This window comes from Streptopelia decaocto (genome assembly GCF_964273445.1).
Source record: "Streptopelia decaocto genome assembly, chromosome: 7".
Classification (NCBI taxonomy): Eukaryota; Metazoa; Chordata; class Aves; order Columbiformes; family Columbidae; genus Streptopelia; species Streptopelia decaocto.
Window position 1 is genome coordinate 48,275,708 of NC_138661.1, and position 18,643 is coordinate 48,294,350.

Here is an 18,643-nt window from a genome sequence, read left to right on the forward strand (position 1 = left end):
AGATGAATGCCCCTTGTAGATTAGGGAGAATACTCAGTACAAGGTAAGGTCAGATCTTAAACTTCTTCCTACAAAAGAAGGTCCCAATGGTGGAGGTAGCATGGGTTCTGCAAATATATGCCAACAGCAACCTTTCAGACTCACTGCTCTCTGTAGCTGGGATAAGCTAATTGAAGAGGAACCCACCATCTAACTGAACACAAGCAACTAGAAGCCAGCAAGGTGTTATAACACTCAAAACTCAGAGGAGGGAAGAAACAAGTGATATTGGGCAATGAAATCTATGAACCAGCTGACTACGGATATGGAAGAAGAGTGCTTGGCTCAGAGATGCTTTACTGCTTCCTCCACTTATAGCTGCTTTTTAAAGTGGATGATCATACTAAATGCCCTAATATTTCTCTCCTTCCCTTTCCTTGCATGACTCATAAACCACATTATGCCTGTATGATTAAAAAAACAAAACAAACAAACAAAAAGATAAAAACTTCACAAGAAAGGAAAAATAATCATCATTCTATAATGTTATATCACAGAAAACTGTGTACATTTTCTCCCCATACAGGACGTACTTCAAATAAAATGATTTTAACACCAATAATGATAATGTTCCTTCTTCCCGACAGAAGTAGAATTGTTTTTTCACCCCAGTTTGGTACATAAATATAAGAAAATAGTCTTTGAATATCTACAGCCAGGTGTTTTAAATGTTATTTCTTGACATAGTTAATTCTCATTTTCTCTCCATCCACGGGCATTCTTTCCAAATTTATATACTAATCTCCGACCATCCACACGTTCCAGTATTTCTCTTTTATAATAGTATCTGTTAAAATAAAAAAAAAAAATAGAAAAATATTTAAGATTAAATTCACCTACAGTCCTAAAAGGCCACTGCCAACTAGACAATTCCTCAGCTACCTGAAAAGTCTTTGCTTTCTATTGATATATATATACACAACACCTAAGGTTATTATAACTGAAAGACAAAGAGGTTGAATTCTGAGGTTGAATTTTCATCATATTTCAGGTCACAGAATATTGCCATATTTATTACATACTCTTATGAGATTTCATGGATTCTTCCAGATGAGACAGGATCTGAAATCAGACCAGGAAGGAATCTCAGCTTTCATTTAAAATACATTTTGAACTTTCACAGATGATGCAAAACTGCTCAAAACGTTAAAGCAAAGAGAAAATAAAATCCTCACATGGAATTTGCAAACCTGTAACTGTAAACAGTTAAGGGGTACGTTCAGTTTCTGAACATTGCTGGAAATAACAAGGTCTCTGGCTATTATTGAGCCATTTAAGCCTTCCCAGTTCAGTAGCACATGAACTTTCAGCTTGATAAAACCATGTTTCCTTCCTACATCGGCTGTTTGGGTGGACAGTAACAGAATGTATATTGTATATATAACATGTATATTATACACAGGAGGGGAAATAAAAGACATTACATTACAGTCTCAAAAATTAGTGTGAGAGACTCAGCTGTCAAAGACAGCAAGTGGTGCTGCTGACAATTCATTTTTAAGTCAACCAGGCTCTCCATCCGGGTAGTATATTTATGTGCCCCAGTCTTCTACAGCAAAATCTCAGCTCACCTCATAGCCCGGCTGAGTTTCTCGTAAGTCATGCTGCTGTTGTTTTTCTTCTTTCCCCAGAGCTGAGCCACAGCTTCAGATTTTAAAAATCTGAAGACACCTTCTGACCGGTCTTCCCACTTGATTAATCCTGGGTTTTTCTCAGGATTGAGAAGAATATCTCGAATAAATTCCCAAAGATGAGTTCCTCGAGGGTCTGAAAGAGGAAAGGGGGGCAGGAGGAAGGAATGTCTAAAGAGCTCTTGAAGCTATGCTTGCCATTTTTATGTCATATTCTTACAGTGGGTCATCTACAAATGATGAGTATTTGATAGGGAGAAGCAATAGCTCCTGGAGCACAGAAGCCCCGCTTTAGAGATATATAGGGAAAAGACACTGACAGTCTTTATACTAAGGCTGGACATGAGTGTCAGCCTTTGGCAGTCTGAGACTCATGGCTAGCTGGTAGGAGCCCCAGCAACCAGAGGGAGAAGAGTCAAAATCACCCGTCTCCTTCTGCCTTTGGCACTGTTTCTGCCCTGAATATAACATGTTTAAGTTTTCCTGTCATCTCATTTGCCCCTTTTTCCTCATATTCTTCTACAGCATGGCATGTACCCTGATATTATCGTGCAGTACATGAAATGACCAAGATAATTGTGAAACAGGGGCTGAATCTCCATGCATTTAAACTGTCATGAGATGCAATTCCACATCAATGAATATTTGGTCCCAGGTAGACTTGAATAAGAAGGTGTAGAGTGGATAGAGTGATAGTGACAAAACTGGCTAGTCAACGTTGTATGTAAAAAGGGTATAAAAAGTTTTACTGTGATATCAAAAAAGGCAAAACCAGATTTCTAAGTTGAACAGGCAGACCTTGCAGTTCAAGCACAAATCCATTTCACAGTTACTGTAGAGATGGCATAAGAAAACCCAGGAGAAAAAAAAAAAAACAACTTCCAACAGGCCAGATGTAGTAGTTTATGAATGAAGAATAACAAACACAGTGACAAGGTGGGCTGGAAAGATAGCAGTCCTTTGGTCCGGCTTCAAAAGTATGTAAAGGTTTAGAACAAATTAAAAATGAAAGAAGCTACTCAAAGATGTAAAGCTAAATAGAAAACAGTATACAGTGCAACTTGAGTAGAAGTAGATTTCAGCCAACCAATCCATTGTTTTTCTTTGTTTTCTAGAACCAACAAAATGTGGTGGACCTAGTCTATCTGGATATCAGTTAACATACTCAGCAGATCATGATAGAGAACAGTACTGAAGAAAGTGGAAATGTAGGGGATTAGCCCAGCATGCCAAGGCTGTGGTTGAGTTCTTAGAATCATAGAATATCTCAAGTTGGGAGTGACCTATAAAGATCATGGAGTCCAGCTCCCTGCTCCTCAGAAGGCTACATAAAACTAAACCACATGTCTAAGAGCTTTGACCAGATGCTCCTTGAACTCTGACCGGCTTGGTGCCTCCCTGAGGAGCCTGTGCCAGTGTCCAACCACCCTCTCAGTGAAGAAGCTTTTGCTAATGTCCAATCTGAATTTCCCCTGGTGAAGCTTCATTCTGTTTCCTCATGTCCTGTCACCGGTCACCAGAGAAAGGAGATCAGCACCTCCTCCTCTGCTGCCCTCCTTGAGGAAGTTGCAGACTGTGATGAGGTCATCTCTCAGTCTTCTCTTCAAATACTACAAAATGCAGTGAAGGACCAGTATTAAGATTTTTCTATTATAAATGGAGAATGACACAGGATGCAAAAGACATACACAAGGTATTTTCAGCATAAAAAACTCAGTAAAGTACATTAATGGAACTATGCCCAGAAATCACAGTTATGGTAACCTGTCTTCAGAGTCAAGTTGAATCAAAACTAGTAGAAAAAAATGGATGAGGGGGGTGGAAAGACTGTCATATCAGAGGAGAAGAAAGTGGCAAGAATGAGGGGCAGGTGTTGCTCTTGACACCATGTGTGAGAAGGTCTGCAAGGAGTTGCTGAGTAGGGTCTCTGGTGCATACTGCACCTGGCAGGTATAGGCACAAGCATGGCCATTCCCATGCACAGACCTTCTTGATTTAATCTTGGGTCTTCTCCATCATTCCTTTACTCCAGTCCACCAGCTCAGCTCAACATAGGGAAGAGGCAACTGGTTTCTGGTTGCTTCCCCATAAGCCCTCACTGATAAAAACAATTTGAAAAGTATAACAGTACTGAGTCAAAAATAATATGAGCAAACAGTACTAGAAGCAGTCAGATATTTGGAGGATTCAATCACAATAATGATCTAACAAGTTTTGTTTTCAAAATACCTCCTTTTCCCTCCCAAAGGTGATTTGCTTTAATGTATTTATTTACCTTCAATCAACCAACCATTATAAACATGGATGTCAACTTACTGTGCTTCTTGGTGTGGGACTTTGGTGTATGATCTTGCAATTTTTTCACATCTGAAGAATCTGCAGAGAAGGAAAATGAAGCCTATTTGTAAATTTTATTGAAGTCTTTCCATTGACTAGCAGGTTGAAAGAAATAAAACCACAAAAAAATTATTACCTCTTTTAAAGATAATAACTTTTCAGAAGGTAATCTAAGTGAGGAGGGAGAGAGTTTTGTTTTCTGTACTATATGTTAATTAGCACATTTCACAAAGAGACCATTGATGAATAAAGAACAAATGCAGAGGTAAACATTTGGCTTTTGAAACCTAAATTTGATTAACAAATACCTCACCTCATGTTATGTGTGAGAGAGAGAAAAAGAAGATTATGACATCTATAAAAGGAATCCTGAACTGTCTCATAATGTCTTAGTCTTTGCAGAAGCATGTATCTTTGGGGGCTTATTTGTTTCTGAAGAGATGATCTAATGTGAAATGTATGCACTGGTACCGATGCACAGAACACCTCCCTAACTAAAACATAATGAACTGGCAAAATGTGGCTGTTTTGGGGAGGCAGGGTGAGTAAATGGGTTTGCACTGGTAGGAGTTTTGGCAGCTGGATGGGCATATATTTTTTCATGGCTCAGAGCCATAGAAACAAGCCATTTCTTATTGATGGTACTTTATCACCTGCAGCCAAACAAAGGAGGAATAGAGTTTCTGGCACAAGCATTTCTTCAGAAATGAAGAAAAGGAAAAGTTACTCCTGTTTATGACTGTAACCTACCTCACACTCTGCGTGTTCAACCCTCTCACCCTCAAACCACAGCAGTCTGGATCGCTCTAAGTCTTCTAAAATCCTGAGAGATAGTCCTGTGAGGGAGCCCCTTTGCTTTTCAGCATACTTTGTGCCTGAATTCCATAAAGCAAAGCTGTAGGTCCCACGCACATTTTCCCAGCTTCTATGAATGCATGATTATAATAGTTTTCATGGAAACTGGGTATTTGCATGGGAAAATGACTCACAGGAAATATTCATTTGCATAAAAACTTGTTGGATTTGTACAAGCAACTGTAATAACTGCATGTGAAAAGGTAAATGCAAAGCTATTCACACACTTGCTTTATTCATACATAACTGGCAACATAAACTGAATAGGTCAATGAGGATAAGCCTAACCTCCAATATTCTGTGCCTGACATAATTATTGTCCTTGACCCCCAAGCAGTAAATGCATTCTGAGTCATTTTGCCTTCTCACTCTCAAAGAGCAAGAACTAGCCTGAACCTCACTCGGCTTGTGGGGGGGAGGGGAGATAAATAAAATGAGGCTTATTTCACTGCCTTTTCTCAGATTATGATTCCCCTGATGTTATTAAAAATCTGTTGAAAGTCCAGATGAGGACAGAAGGACCCACCCATTCCTTTATTTGCCTTTATACATAAATTCTTCTAATTTTAAAATTCCACAATTCACTTGCAAATGTTTGTTATGTTGCGCTTAGCTGGAGATTTACTCTTGGAAATTCAGTTGCCTTCTGCCTAGATGGTGATTTATTCTGTATTTCAGCTGTGGAAATAGTCTCCCACATTGCCTTCACTCCTGCGTGGAGACCAGTTTCAAACATGCCATGTTAGGAGGCGGGGACCTGACATATTAAAATGCAGTTTCAACAAAGCTGTCTTGCAAAACTTTCGACAAAAGGTTGCACAGTATTTGCATATGATTCAGAAATGAGCCATTTTTTACAGGATATACAAATTTAGCTTTCACAGAAGGCTGTGCCCTTGGCGTGCCACCCTAGCTCTAGGCTCAAGCAGTCAGCAGGTAAACACACAATGCCAGGATCTTAACAGGTCCCCAGTCCTGTCAAAGAGCTCTGAAATCCTGGTAGCCATCTTGTGAGAGCCGATGGAAGCAGCAAAGGAAGTAAACAAAATGTTTGGTTTGGGTTTTTTAAGGTTTGGTGGTTTTCTTTTTCTGGTCAGGTTTTCTCTCTCTTTTAATTTTTTAAATTTACTGCTGAATGCATTAGTTGAAACCGTGTGTCATTTGGCAAGTCTGGCTGTGCTGAGAGGCTGGGGGATGCAGCCAATGGGCAAGCACAGAGGCCATGACTGCCACCTGGTTGCAGAGGCACAGGTTTACCCCCAATGCAGAGACAGCACCTGTGAAGCTGCATCTACAGCAGTGTGCTTTCTTTTTCTTATCCTCCCATGACTTCGACTGCTTTCTCCTTCAGGTCTGTTTGCTTAACAGCCTCCTAAGAAGGACCTGCCTTTCCTTCCCCCCTTTCTCACTCCCCTGACATCTCTCCTCTCCTCTTTTCCCACTGCCTCATTCTCTAACCTCTGCCTCTGATGCCTGCCCCCAGGACATGGTCCACAGAGCACCCCAAAGTGTGTGGTCTGACTGCACTTCCACCGAGCACTACAGCAAATGGATTTGTTCTTTCTCCTCCTCTTTAGCAGGCAGATTGTATCTCTGCCTCATGAAAGCACTGTGGACAGGTGAAGAGGCATGCGGTGCCTGCCCTACTGTTAGCTGAGATGAGGTCCAGTATTAAACCCTTCTACTGGTGTAGTTGGGCAGAGCGCTTGGTGCCTGCCCTAATGCTCCACTGGGCTGACCCCAAACCTAGCAACTTAGCATGAACCACTGGCTCACTAGGGAAAAGCAGCCATTTCTGGTGAGGAACATGGCACTCATTCGCCCATACTCAGCTACACCACAGAAAGGTGTAGTGCAGCTGGAACACCTTATCTCTCTGACACTTATATCTTCCCCTTTGACTCAGGCACTTTAAAAGATATGCAGAGGTCACAGATTATTTTATCTTCTTTGTCTTTACAGAGAGAGGAGAGAAGCATTTATTTGAAACAAGCTATTGTAATAATGATAGCTAAAAGAGCTATCAGAATCAGTATTGCTTGGTTTAAAATTAATGGTGACTCAGTTTCAATCCTACAACAGACGACCACACAGATGACAGCTCTGGGACAAGTGACAAACAATTAACACTATAATTGCTAGTTCCTTACCAGGAGGCTGGTGATTAGCTGTCGTCATGGAAATCTGAGCACGACAGAATGTTTTACTATCCAATAGCTCTGTGAATTAAAAAGTGGACATTTAAAGTAATAGCCTTAGACAACAATAAAACCATCTCAGAAATACAGGAAATACTGTGATGTTAGTTACCTACTGTGCTACCATAGTCACTGTCATACAGGTAATTATCTTCTTTCCAGGACACCATTAATGATGGATCTGAAGGTAAAGTATCAAAAGGAAAAACAGATCACTAAAAGAACATTTTTTAGCACAGAGGCAAATATTGAGCCCCAAAGGAATAAGAAATGAAAAAAAGAGGAAAAAACAACAAAAAACAAACAAAAACCAACAAAACAAACAAAAACAAAACAAACAAACAAAAAAAAGAGCTGTGAAGGGAACCAAGACGTGAAGGGGCCATGTATGAAATTATATCCTTTCACTCAAATTACGGATGGGGTTTTGCATACTGAGGCAAATGTACTTACACAAAGCACTGACTTTTAGAAATAATGTAGTAGGCTCTTCAGTGAATTCTCTGCCCCTGATGATTATGACAGTGCTTTGGTGCCATAGAGATGAAAGTGTTCTCAAATATCTAGTAAAATAGGAGGATGCTTATAATGATTCTAATTTCTATAATGGTGGAATTCAAAGGTCCCCTCTGAAACAGAACTTCATGTGTATGCGTAAGCACATAGTGAGAAACATCAAAGCCTTATCCTAGATGAAGGGAAATTTTATTCCAGACATTTCAAGTCTCCATCCTTAACCTAAAAAACACCCTCATGATTAAAGAGGAATAATTTTTTGTGACAATCTGGTCAGATGGATCAACATAAACAGAGCAGAAGCATCATCTTTATGACCTGTACATTGATCAGGAATTGCTTTCTTCAGAGTGCATTTTTGATGTCAGAAGCCTTAAACCCCTATATTTTTCTTTTGAATCCAAGTCAGAAATGGTGAGGTATAAAGTTCAAATCTAAATTTTTACTCAATTTTTGTATGTTAATAATAATGAAATTTAAAAAAGCAAACAAACAACAACAACAACAAAAAACACCCGACTGTGTTACAGCTAAATTATCATGTTTGGCCGACACTTATGACATAGGAATTTAGCAGGTATGCTAAATAATAGCTGCATGTTTGGGCACCCAGAGCTTGTGTTCCTACAGTATCATACCCCCTTTGCTTGCTTGGACACCTCATCTTCTTAATGCTGCCTCAGAAAACAAGCTTTGACTAGCCAAAACACTGGGAGACAGCTTGTCTCCCTGTTCTGCCATTTTTCAGCACCTGTCTTTGCAACCGTGATAGTCTGCTAGGATGATGCAGGCTTCCGCTCTAAACCACCAGCCCCATTCCTGTAGGTTCACAAGAAGTCCCTTCCCCAGCGGCCCCAATCCACAACACCTGCTTCTGCTCATGTAGAAACTAAACCCACTCCTATGGTCTGTAGTCAGAATAACCAGAGCCCCATCATGCCACTCCTGATTCATCCCAGCAAGAACCATTAGTTAGTCCTGGTCTATGACCTTTCCAGAATGTGCAGCTGAGGTACTTTGCATTGCACTGTATATCCCTAGTGTGAGAAGGAATCAATATTATACCAAGATCTCATAAACTGGGACTTAAAGAATTACTGTAGTCTCCTATATGGCAATCACTGAGGCTGATACATGCACATCATCCACATTACGCCAGTACAGGCAAGGAACGGACTGCAGATTGCAATGCTTGCCTGTTGCAAGAAGGTACATAGTGTCCCTGGCTGAAGAGGCCGGGCTCCTCTGAGTTACCTGAATAAACAGACTGGTAGTATTTATTGGAGACATGGTGTGCCATGAATCTGTATTCATTCTGCCAGAAGATATTAAAGTGTGGCTCATGAACACTCCAACATACAAAGAGGCTGACACTGGTGTGATAGAAAATGATTGGATATGTACAGAAGTGGTCCGGCAAAAGAACCAGGAAAATAATTGTGCCTGAAAAGAAAGGCTGAACCGAGCTGGAGGTCTTTTCTTCGTGACATGAAGTCCTGAAGGAAAGGGATCTAACTATGAACACACTGGGAAAAAAAAAAAAAAAAAAAAAAAAAAAACCTACCACAGGAAAAACACAGATTTGGTCAAACAAAAATACTACCTGTATTTCAGTTTCATTGAAACATGTGAAGAAACTGAAATATAACATATTTTTTCTCTCAAAGTTTTTTTGTTTGGAAATTTCTTCACGTTTCAAGAATTAACAGCACTTCACAACAAAATATTTTTTCTCTCCAACTTTTTTTTTAAACTAAGAATACTGTGAAAATATTTTTTAAAATTCTGCTGAATGAGACATACAATGAAGTCCTCTACAAAGCTGCACTCGCTGAGCACTGCAAACTATGCCAACTATGAACATCAGTATAGACTGCAAAACTATGCCAACTATGAACATCAGTATAGACTGCAAAACTATGCCAACTATGAACATCAGTATAGACTGCAATACATCTGTAGACTGCAAGACTGCAGATGTCTCCCAGGAAAAGTGGCCATATGCAAACTAAGAAACAGTGGTACTACCTAAAACTTCAAAAAGTAGTCATTGACTGATATTTGTGTTACTTCTTTTATTTGGCGTCATCATTTTCCATTGTATTTTTTTGATATCTCTCTTGAAATTATATACATATATATATATATATATATAGGAATTGACAGTTTCCTCTTTTTGTCACCATCAAACGACAAGCTACCAAACTGTTACTCACCTGTTTGCTCTGTCTTCACAATGACGTTATGAGATTGGTACATGTCACTTCCACACTGGCCTGCAAGAAAGCATATGGCAACTAGAACATGTGACAATGAGCACAGAAGAATCAAAGGTATTATCTCCAAGCAGCTACTGCTACAGCTGAGCCAGAGAGCTAATTTTGGAGTGGGAAACATACCCTCTCCCATGGTCCTTAAGGTGTTTTGCTTATGGCATAGCTAAGCAATTTAGCAATACAGTGAGTGAGTTGTAAGCAAATGAGATCTGCCAGATAGGTCTCTGAGAAACATAACTGATTTCTGAATACCCTAGAATTCAGACCACTGTATGTGCATCTCTGCCTAAAATCTATTTACCATTCCATTTTAGGTGCTGAAGGTTGCTGTAAAGCAGTTGCCCTGCTGTCCCAGCTGCTTGAGTGAATTCCTGCAGGCTCATACTACACAGATGTTCCCCGTTGATATCAAATTCCTGGAAGGGTATGCAGTTGGCATCCAGTTGGTTGGTATCAAGGAGATGTTGCAGCCACTCCCAGACTTGAAACTTAGTCCAATACTGCGGGTGTATTTCATGCCACTGGGTTCCATAGAAGCTGCTGGACACTGGAAAAGAAAATAGGTATTTACTACATTTGTTATGACCATGGGATTATGTTGATGACAAGAAAGGTCTATAGGTAAATTGCATGCCCTGGAAGTCCACAGTTCTAGATTCTTTTCTCAATCTTTGACACTATCTCAGTAGTTATTGCTAGAGAAAGTATTGTTACTTTTTTTACCTCAGTTTTCCAGTTAAAAACTGGTAATTATTGCATTACACCTCTCTTGGCAGATTGAGTATGTAGGAATTAATTGATTAATATTGGCTAAATAAACCAAAATGCGTTAATGGGAGATAGCTTACAGAAAGACTGTTCAAAAAGTATGTTGATTCTTTGGTTGGAAAATAATTTTAGTGCATCAGAAACTGATGGAAAAAGCCTTGCAAAATTCTCATAATGTGACTTGGAAATTTTCTTTGAATAATGACTTAATAAGGACTGACTAAGAGTTGTGGGATTCAATCAAAGGAAAAAAAAAAGCCAAGGCACTTTCATATTGCTCCACCATAAAAGCTTGTCAGTATGGCCCACAACTTCCTGATAGAGCTCATGTTCTGATGAATGTGTATTATTTCTGTGGTCAGGTAAAGTGATTTCTGAATCCAGTTGTAAAATCCATTTTTATTTATGGAAACTGTCTAATCTTCTTGTTAGGATGTCTGAATCTTTTCTTGGCAATCTTTTAAACTGTTCTCAGTTAGATGTCATTGCATGATGATAATTTACATGTGCAAATGAAAGAAATTTTATGTGGGGATAGGATAAATAGATAAGAGTAAAGGCAAGACTGCTTTGGTCTGCCCTCACAGAAGCACTGGCAAAAGGAGTTCAGTGCTTGGGAAAGGAGGACAATGGAGTATGCCAGGCAAAAACAGCAGTGTGAAAATGTTCTCACAAGTTCATGAAGGATTTAGGGATGCAGAAATGAGAGATTGCAGAGGTGGTTGAATTATGGGAGGAGAAAATACTGCCAAGGCCTAGCTCTACAGTAGCCCCACTCCAGGATGTGGCACCAGTCTGTTCTCAGTCTCCCCAAGAAGAAGATTACCCATGCACCTCTGAGAAATGCTGACAACAATGAGTATTGCTAGAGGACCACAAGCAACAGAGTGGTCATGTTTTAGGAAATCTCTTCTCCTTAGGTCCAACTAGATCTCAGATTTCTTTGGCTGAAGTACAGTGCCCAGTGCTAGTTCCCAGGTAAACACAAAGAAGCTCCATTAGTTTCTTTGTCAATATTGGCCAAGAAGATCTGCATCGGTATTTTACCAAGTTTGCAGGACTGTTTCTCATCCTCCTGTTGAAGGATTTGGGGAGTGAGAGTGGAAACGATTAAGAGTGTGGTATGTCAGAGAATAAAGGTTTGATGGAGCCATCAAGTATTCCATGAAAAGGAGGTTGTTTTCTACTCCCATTAGTTCAGAATGGTAAAGAGATTTCAGAGGCCACTAGACTCCTAATGTAAATGGAGAGCCTTAAAGAGCGAGAGCAAATAAATAAAAGAAGGTGAAGCAATGAATGACTGTAGAGGATGGTTTGAGCTTTTGGCTTCCCATTCCTCTAAAACATGAGTGAATCCTGAGGAGTTCCACACTAGAAACATGTAAACAGAACCCACCATTTTTGTTCATGAAATCCAGTGCAAAGTGAAACTCAGCCAGGGCTTTTTTCCCATGAATCTGTTACAGACAGGTCAGCACATTTATTAAGTGCGCACTTCCGTATTTTTGTGTATTTAGAAATTACGCATAAAAAAGAACAAGAGTTCCATTGAGTGAGTACCTTATTTGTAAGTTTTGTTGCAGCATTTGGATTAGAAGGAAAACTGCAGTATGGATTTGTCTGTTGACTGAGAGATAAAAAGAATTTAAAAATTGTATTAAACACTATATAGATATATGTCTATATCTGTATTTTTATACTGAAAATGAAGATATATATGAACACATTTTCATATGTACAGTCAGACAATCAGAAAATAGTAAGAAAAAAACAGTTCTCAGATCGCAGGCTATCTAGTGCTCTAGTGTCAGTCTAATTAGAAAGCTATCTAGCAGTTTGAGCTGAAAAAGCAAACAGTGAAGAAGCTAAAAGACTCTTCCCTTGGAAAGCCAGAGGGGTGATTAGCATTGAACAGTAATGTTGGTTCAGAGAAGGAGTGAGGGATAAAGGTAAGAGAGAAAGAATTCTGGACTGAGGAGAGGGAACTTTTGGCACTTTCAACACCACTAAATTCATTTTAAGAAAAAGAACCAATAAAGAAATGAACAATAAACTGGTCACTTTCAGAAACTTAGTGTTGTGAGTTCAGCTTTTTTACAAGTATGTAACAAATGGAAATTTTTCTTACCAGAAGTGAAACTCCAGTAAATTACTATTACTGAAAAATACTACTTTTGCGTGCTTAAAAATACAGTAGCCTCTTCCCTCTGCCTCACCTCAAAAAACATGTCTCAGAGCCATTGAATTCCTCCTACCATTGCATGTGGAATATCCATCTGTCCAGGAAGGCTGCTGGTGGAGTAAATTGCTGCTGGAATTGATACTCATTCTGCCAGTTCCTTCCAAAATCATGATCTGTAAGTGAATTGAACAGCTTGCTCAGTGAGTAATGTCTAGTCCAAGAGGTAAATGGCAAAAAAAACCCTAAGCTAAAAAATCCACTGAAGTTGAAGTGAGGAAGCCAATTCCACTTGTAGAAAATGCAACTAAAATCAAGAACATGTTGCCACAACCCCTTTTCCACTGCCACAAACTTTTCTTTTGATAAAAATTACCATGATTGATTTGCATACGCAAGAAGCAAGTTTCAACAGCTGCCCCTCCAAATGAATGAACTGTAACCAGAAATTAAGCCGAATGAAAAGACAATGCTCCTGACAGAGCAAAACAGGAAAACTGCCATACTTTGAGAAATGAAATAGTAATCGTTTTTTTTCAGAAACTCCCTTAAACAAAAGGACCCATATGTTAATGCTACAGGGAGGTAATGTTACAGGGAATATTTTGTCAACTGACCTAGTTTCTTATCTAATCTGTGTCAGCAGTGTCCATAGCAGTTCTCAGTAACAAGTATCACAGATCAGACATTTCAAATGACCAAAAAATTCAGATTTGTCAAAGATCTTGTAAATGAGGCAATCATTGGTGTAACAGAAACAGCACTTTGGAGTGACACCTCACCCAAGACAGTATTCCCTCTTCAAAGTGACAAAAACTTTCCTTTCCACTTAGCATTAGCACCATGAGTAAAAACTTTCCTCTGCTTTATTTATACTTTAAAAAATACCCAAAACCATTTAGGTGATGTTTTAGGAAAATGTCATCTATTTATCACATGCTCAATCATTCCAGTGAAGGTATACAAAATTACCCAATTACAAGTGCTCTTGTTATTTTATATTATCTTTCAATGGTTTGAAGTTGCAAAATTTAAAAATATAAATTATAACCATTAGACATTCTTCAAGAGTTTGGGAAAGTAATTTGTTAAATAGTATAAAGGCTTCAGATTGTTATCTTATATAAAAACACAGAAAAAAACTGTTAAAAATAATCTAAATTGAAAGCCACAAAGTCTGCAAAACCAAAACATTAGACATCAGGATGGCATGTGTGTGCAGCTAGAATTCACCGAATTCACCCTGGATTTAAAAAGAGGATGAAAACCAGAATGGACTTGTGAAGCTTAAACTCTTCGCTAACTGAGGCCAATGAGAAAACTTCCACTGAGAGCACAGCCTGACCAGTTTTGTAGAAGCTCATACCAGCAACCAGTTTGGTAGAAGAAAGAGTCAACAGAAACACTCGGAGTCTCCATTTCAAGGAATAGCCTGAAGATGTCTGGGGTTGCTGTTTTCCTCTGTCATTTAAAATAAATTATGTAACTTGTACAAGTCTCTCTTTCCTCCCCTCCATATATATATTTTAAGAGGGAGAAGGAGAGAGACAGATTACTGAGAATTGCTTAAAAAACCAAAGCCTTAGGAAGTTTATCACAGTGAATGGTGCTTTACATTATAATATAGTTCAGGGCCTTTTTGTAGCTATTTTTCTATTAACAGTTGGTTTCCACTCTTAACTCTAGCCATTCTGTGACTCAGTGACCACCAGCAAGGAGAATTGAAATTCTCATAGCAGGTTTGTGGGGGTATAAAATATTAACAATTAAAAGAGATACCTATTGTCCCACTCTGACCAAATAAAAGATGACTGCCATATCAGTCAGTATATTTATGCAAGTTAGAAGAGGTGACATTTTTTTAGTCTCATGTTTAAGCTGAGTGACTTAGTATTGTGAGGTAGAAAGCATTTAAATGTCTTATTCTGAGTATAAAGGTGTCCAGCATATAAGAAAATGTAATTTATCTCATACTTGATATATAAGAACTTCTAAGCAATAATGCATGCTTGACAGTCAATACATACACTTCTGAGATTGTCCAGATTAATGATATATTAGGTTATTTATTTAACTTTGGTTTTAATTATTTAAGACAATTAGGTATGAATGAATCAAATATTAATGATAAATGCCTTATTACAGTATCAAATAGGGATAGAATATCATATGTTCTGGGAAAACTATAGAACTTGAGGATTAACAAAACACTCTTAGGAACTTAGTTTGGTAAAATTACTTATTAAAAACAAAACAGTATGCACTTAATACTGAATTTCAACTTATCAATCTGACGTCACATTTTCAGAAGCCGTCTCAGAATTTTCAGAATCACAGAATGCTGGGGGTTGGAAAGGACCTCTGGAGATCATCTAATCCAACCCTCCTGCTAAAGCAGGTACACCTATGACAGGTTACACTGGATCGTGTTTAGGCAAGTTTTGAATATCTCCAGAGAAGGAGACTACACAGCCTCTCTGGGCAGCCTGTTCCAGTGCTCTGCCACCTTCAAAGTAGTTTCTCCTCATATTCAGATGTAACGTCCTGTGTTTTAGTTTTTGCCTGTTGCCCCTCATCCTGTCATTGGACATCACTGAAAAGGGTCTGGCCCTATTCTCTTGACACCCACTCTTAAGATATTTATAAGAACTGATAAGATCCACTCTTAACATTCTCTTGTCCAGGCTAAACAGACCCAGCGCTCTCAGCCTTTTCTCATAAGAAAGATGCCCCACATCCCTAATGATCTCTGTAGCCGTCCGCTAAACTGTCTCCAGTAGTTCCTTGTCTTTCTTGACCTGGGGAGCCCACAACTGGATGTGGCTTCACTAGGGCAGAGTAGAGGGAGAGGATAACCTCCTTCAACCTGCTGGTCTCAGTCTTCCTAACTCACTCTAGGATACCATTGGCCTTCTTGGCCACAAGAAAACACCGCTGGCTCATGGTCAACCTGTTGTCCACGAGGACTGCCAGGTCCTTCTCTGCAATGCAGTTTTCCAGCAGGCCCACCCCTAACCTGTTTGGTACATGGCGTTATTCCTCCCTAGGCGTAAGACCCTACACTTGCTTTTGTTGAACTTTATTAGGCTCAACTCTCTAGCCTGTCCAGGTCTCGCTTAATGGCATCACAACCTTCTGCTGTTCTTCCACTCCTCCCGATTTGGTATTGTCAGAAAACTTGCTGAGGGTACACTCAGTCTCTTCATCCATGTCATTGATGAACAGGCTGAACAAAACTGGACCCAGTACTGACTCTTGGGCAACACCACTAGCCACAGGCCTTCAGCTAGACTCTGCACCACTGATCACAACCCCATTCAGCCAGTTCTCAATACATCTCACTGTCCACTCATCTAACCCACACTTCCTGAACTTACCTATAAGGATGTTATGGGAGACAGTGCCAAAAGCCTCGTTGAAGTCAGGGTAGACAACATCCACTGCTCTTCCCTCATCTATCCAGCTAGTCATGCCATCATAGAAGGCTATCAAATTGGTCAAGCACGATTTCCGCTTTGTGAATCCATGCTGACTGCTCCTGATACCCTTCCCTTCCTCCACATGCTTCAAGATGACAGTCACAATGATCTGTTCCATCACCTTTCCAGGGAATGGAGGTGAGGCTGACCAGCCTGTAGTTTCCTGGGTCCTCTTTCTTGTCCTTTTGATGACTGGAGTGACATGAGGTGACGGAGTGACATTTCAAGTACTGTGTTATGTGGTTTTGTCTTCTGCAACTTCTGCAGTTTCTGGAATTCTACATAATTCTCATGCCTAATACTTGTGTAAATAAAAATGTGTCTGAGAAAATGTGTGCATATGAACTGAAACATTTTTTGTGTTCAAGTTCCTGTGTAATTTTGCCCTGAAAGTTCAGTTCAGATAAACTATTGTTTTTCTTTCTTCATAACTATTGAGGTGAATTTCCAAACCAAAAGATCCTTCAACACTTTGATTCAGCAACTGAAGTTACGGATAGTTAAATAAACCATGTCATGTGTCTTGCACAGTTTTTCCGCCCCAGCAGTAACCAAAACCAATATGCGTTAGTGATCTGAGGAGAAGCACTCTGACAGCATTTTCTCTAGGTCTGGATTTCACTTATTTTCCTATAAAACCTCCTTTACCTATCACAGTTTAGCAGACAAATACTCTTCACAGTATCCCTAAAAAACATTAAGAATAGTTTCAGGTAATGTGCATGGAACTTCCTTTACAAATTAATCCATCAATCCATCCATCCCATTTTTGAAAGCTGTATAAGTTATCTCAACCAGAACAACTTAACTCATTTCCAGTATCACCCATGGAAACAATTGTGCATGAAAGGAAGAATTTACAATATGACATCAATCACAAGAACAGGACTGGATTTATCTTTAACCCAAACTTTCCCAAATTTCTGTGTATTATTCAATGTACTGGGGTTTTGACAACTTTCAAGTCACCTCCTTTATCTTAATGCAAGGGTGTTCCTTGCTTGGAAATTATTATAGCTCATTGTTCAAGGTGAGTATAAAGTCCCACACCTTCATTGGAAGTGTAGAGTATGATGCTCATTTTCCCTATGAAAACTAAACTGTGATTTTTTACATTTCATCCTGTATATGCCTTTCTTTGATACAAGTTCATGACATCTATGTTTATAGCAGTGTCTCATCCCATATTTGGAAAGATTTTGAGTCAGGATGTTGGAAGGGAAGTGCTCTTCACTAGTTTAGGGCCAAATCCTCAAATCTCCCTTATGTACAGACAAACCTGGTTAGAGGGTGTGAAGCCTCAAGGGGAAGGACACATAATATGTTCAGTTTTCTTTTAATCACATGCCATGTATCAAAGTGAATGATGGAACTAATGAAGCCTGTTTTCCTATGAATGTGTATCTTGTGGTTGGATTCTCTAGTGTCTAGTAAGATGTGAGCACTGATTGAAGTTTTTCCCATGGTTTGGGTATTCATAACATCTCATTGTCTCAAAGCAGTGAGCTCAAGCTTCACTCTGTCTTTCAGATGCAGTATTAATAGATCTTCCTCCTGTACCTGGCAGCCAGTTTTCATTAATCCTGTAAGAACTCATATCTTTGGGACTTCTACACCATATCAAATTTAATTAAAATTAGCAATGGGACTCAAAGATTGTTACAGACTGAATGCAAAAGCCAATACACAGACAGAATAACCACAAAAGCCTCACTTCCTCAGGCAACCATGTTAAAAAGGGATTCTAGCTACGCTGAGATTTTGGAAAACTATATAAAGATCTTGGGATCTGTCTCTCCATGAACACAGTACATCATAAATGAAAGCACATGTGAAATATCATATGTGTGTATACACACACGTGTTTATACACACACATATGTGTGTGCATTGCAGGTATTTGTACACACATTTCCATTATTTTCCACTGAAGAGGAGCTGTCTCTGGAGTATAATCTTACAACATTGCACAGTCATGAGCGGAAGCAAATAACTCTTTATTCAGTCAGTAAGGTTAAATACAGTTGTGCAGTGGTGTTCAGCAACATTCTTTCAGGAGAGAGTCCTATGAGAATGGATGAATGCATTTAAAAAAAAATATCTTTCACCTATATGCAATACATCAGGTGGTATTCAAAGACCAAACCCTGAAGGCCTCTCTTAGTGAAAGCTCTCACTGGAGTCAGGAGGAGCTTTGACCAAGCCACACACAAACCAGCAACTTGGCAGTTGGATGCCACTTGGCAGTGGATGTTATTTGCTGTGTTCATCTGGTCTTCCTTGACTGACTGAGAAAACGCCAGTGATGGAAAGAGCAAGGGCCCATGGCCTGCCCATGGAGTAAATCCAGCATTGCAGAAAGATA

The 18,643-nt window shown here is 39.3% G+C and overlaps 1 protein-coding gene across 1 annotated transcript; it reads right to left on the minus strand.

The window, feature by feature from the left end:
- Positions 1-500: 500 nt before the first annotated feature.
- Positions 501-13,083, minus strand: EHF (ETS homologous factor). The gene is made up of 8 exons (XM_082058529.1): positions 12,876-13,083; positions 10,154-10,399; positions 9,793-9,852; positions 7,173-7,241; positions 7,013-7,081; positions 3,987-4,046; positions 1,611-1,806; positions 501-826 (listed from the first exon to the last, which is right to left on the minus strand). The coding sequence occupies exons 1-8, from the start codon at positions 12,970-12,972 to the stop codon at positions 727-729; spliced, it is 897 nt and encodes a 298-aa protein (XP_081914655.1). The 5' UTR covers positions 12,973-13,083; the 3' UTR covers positions 501-726.
- Positions 13,084-18,643: the final 5,560 nt, after the last annotated feature.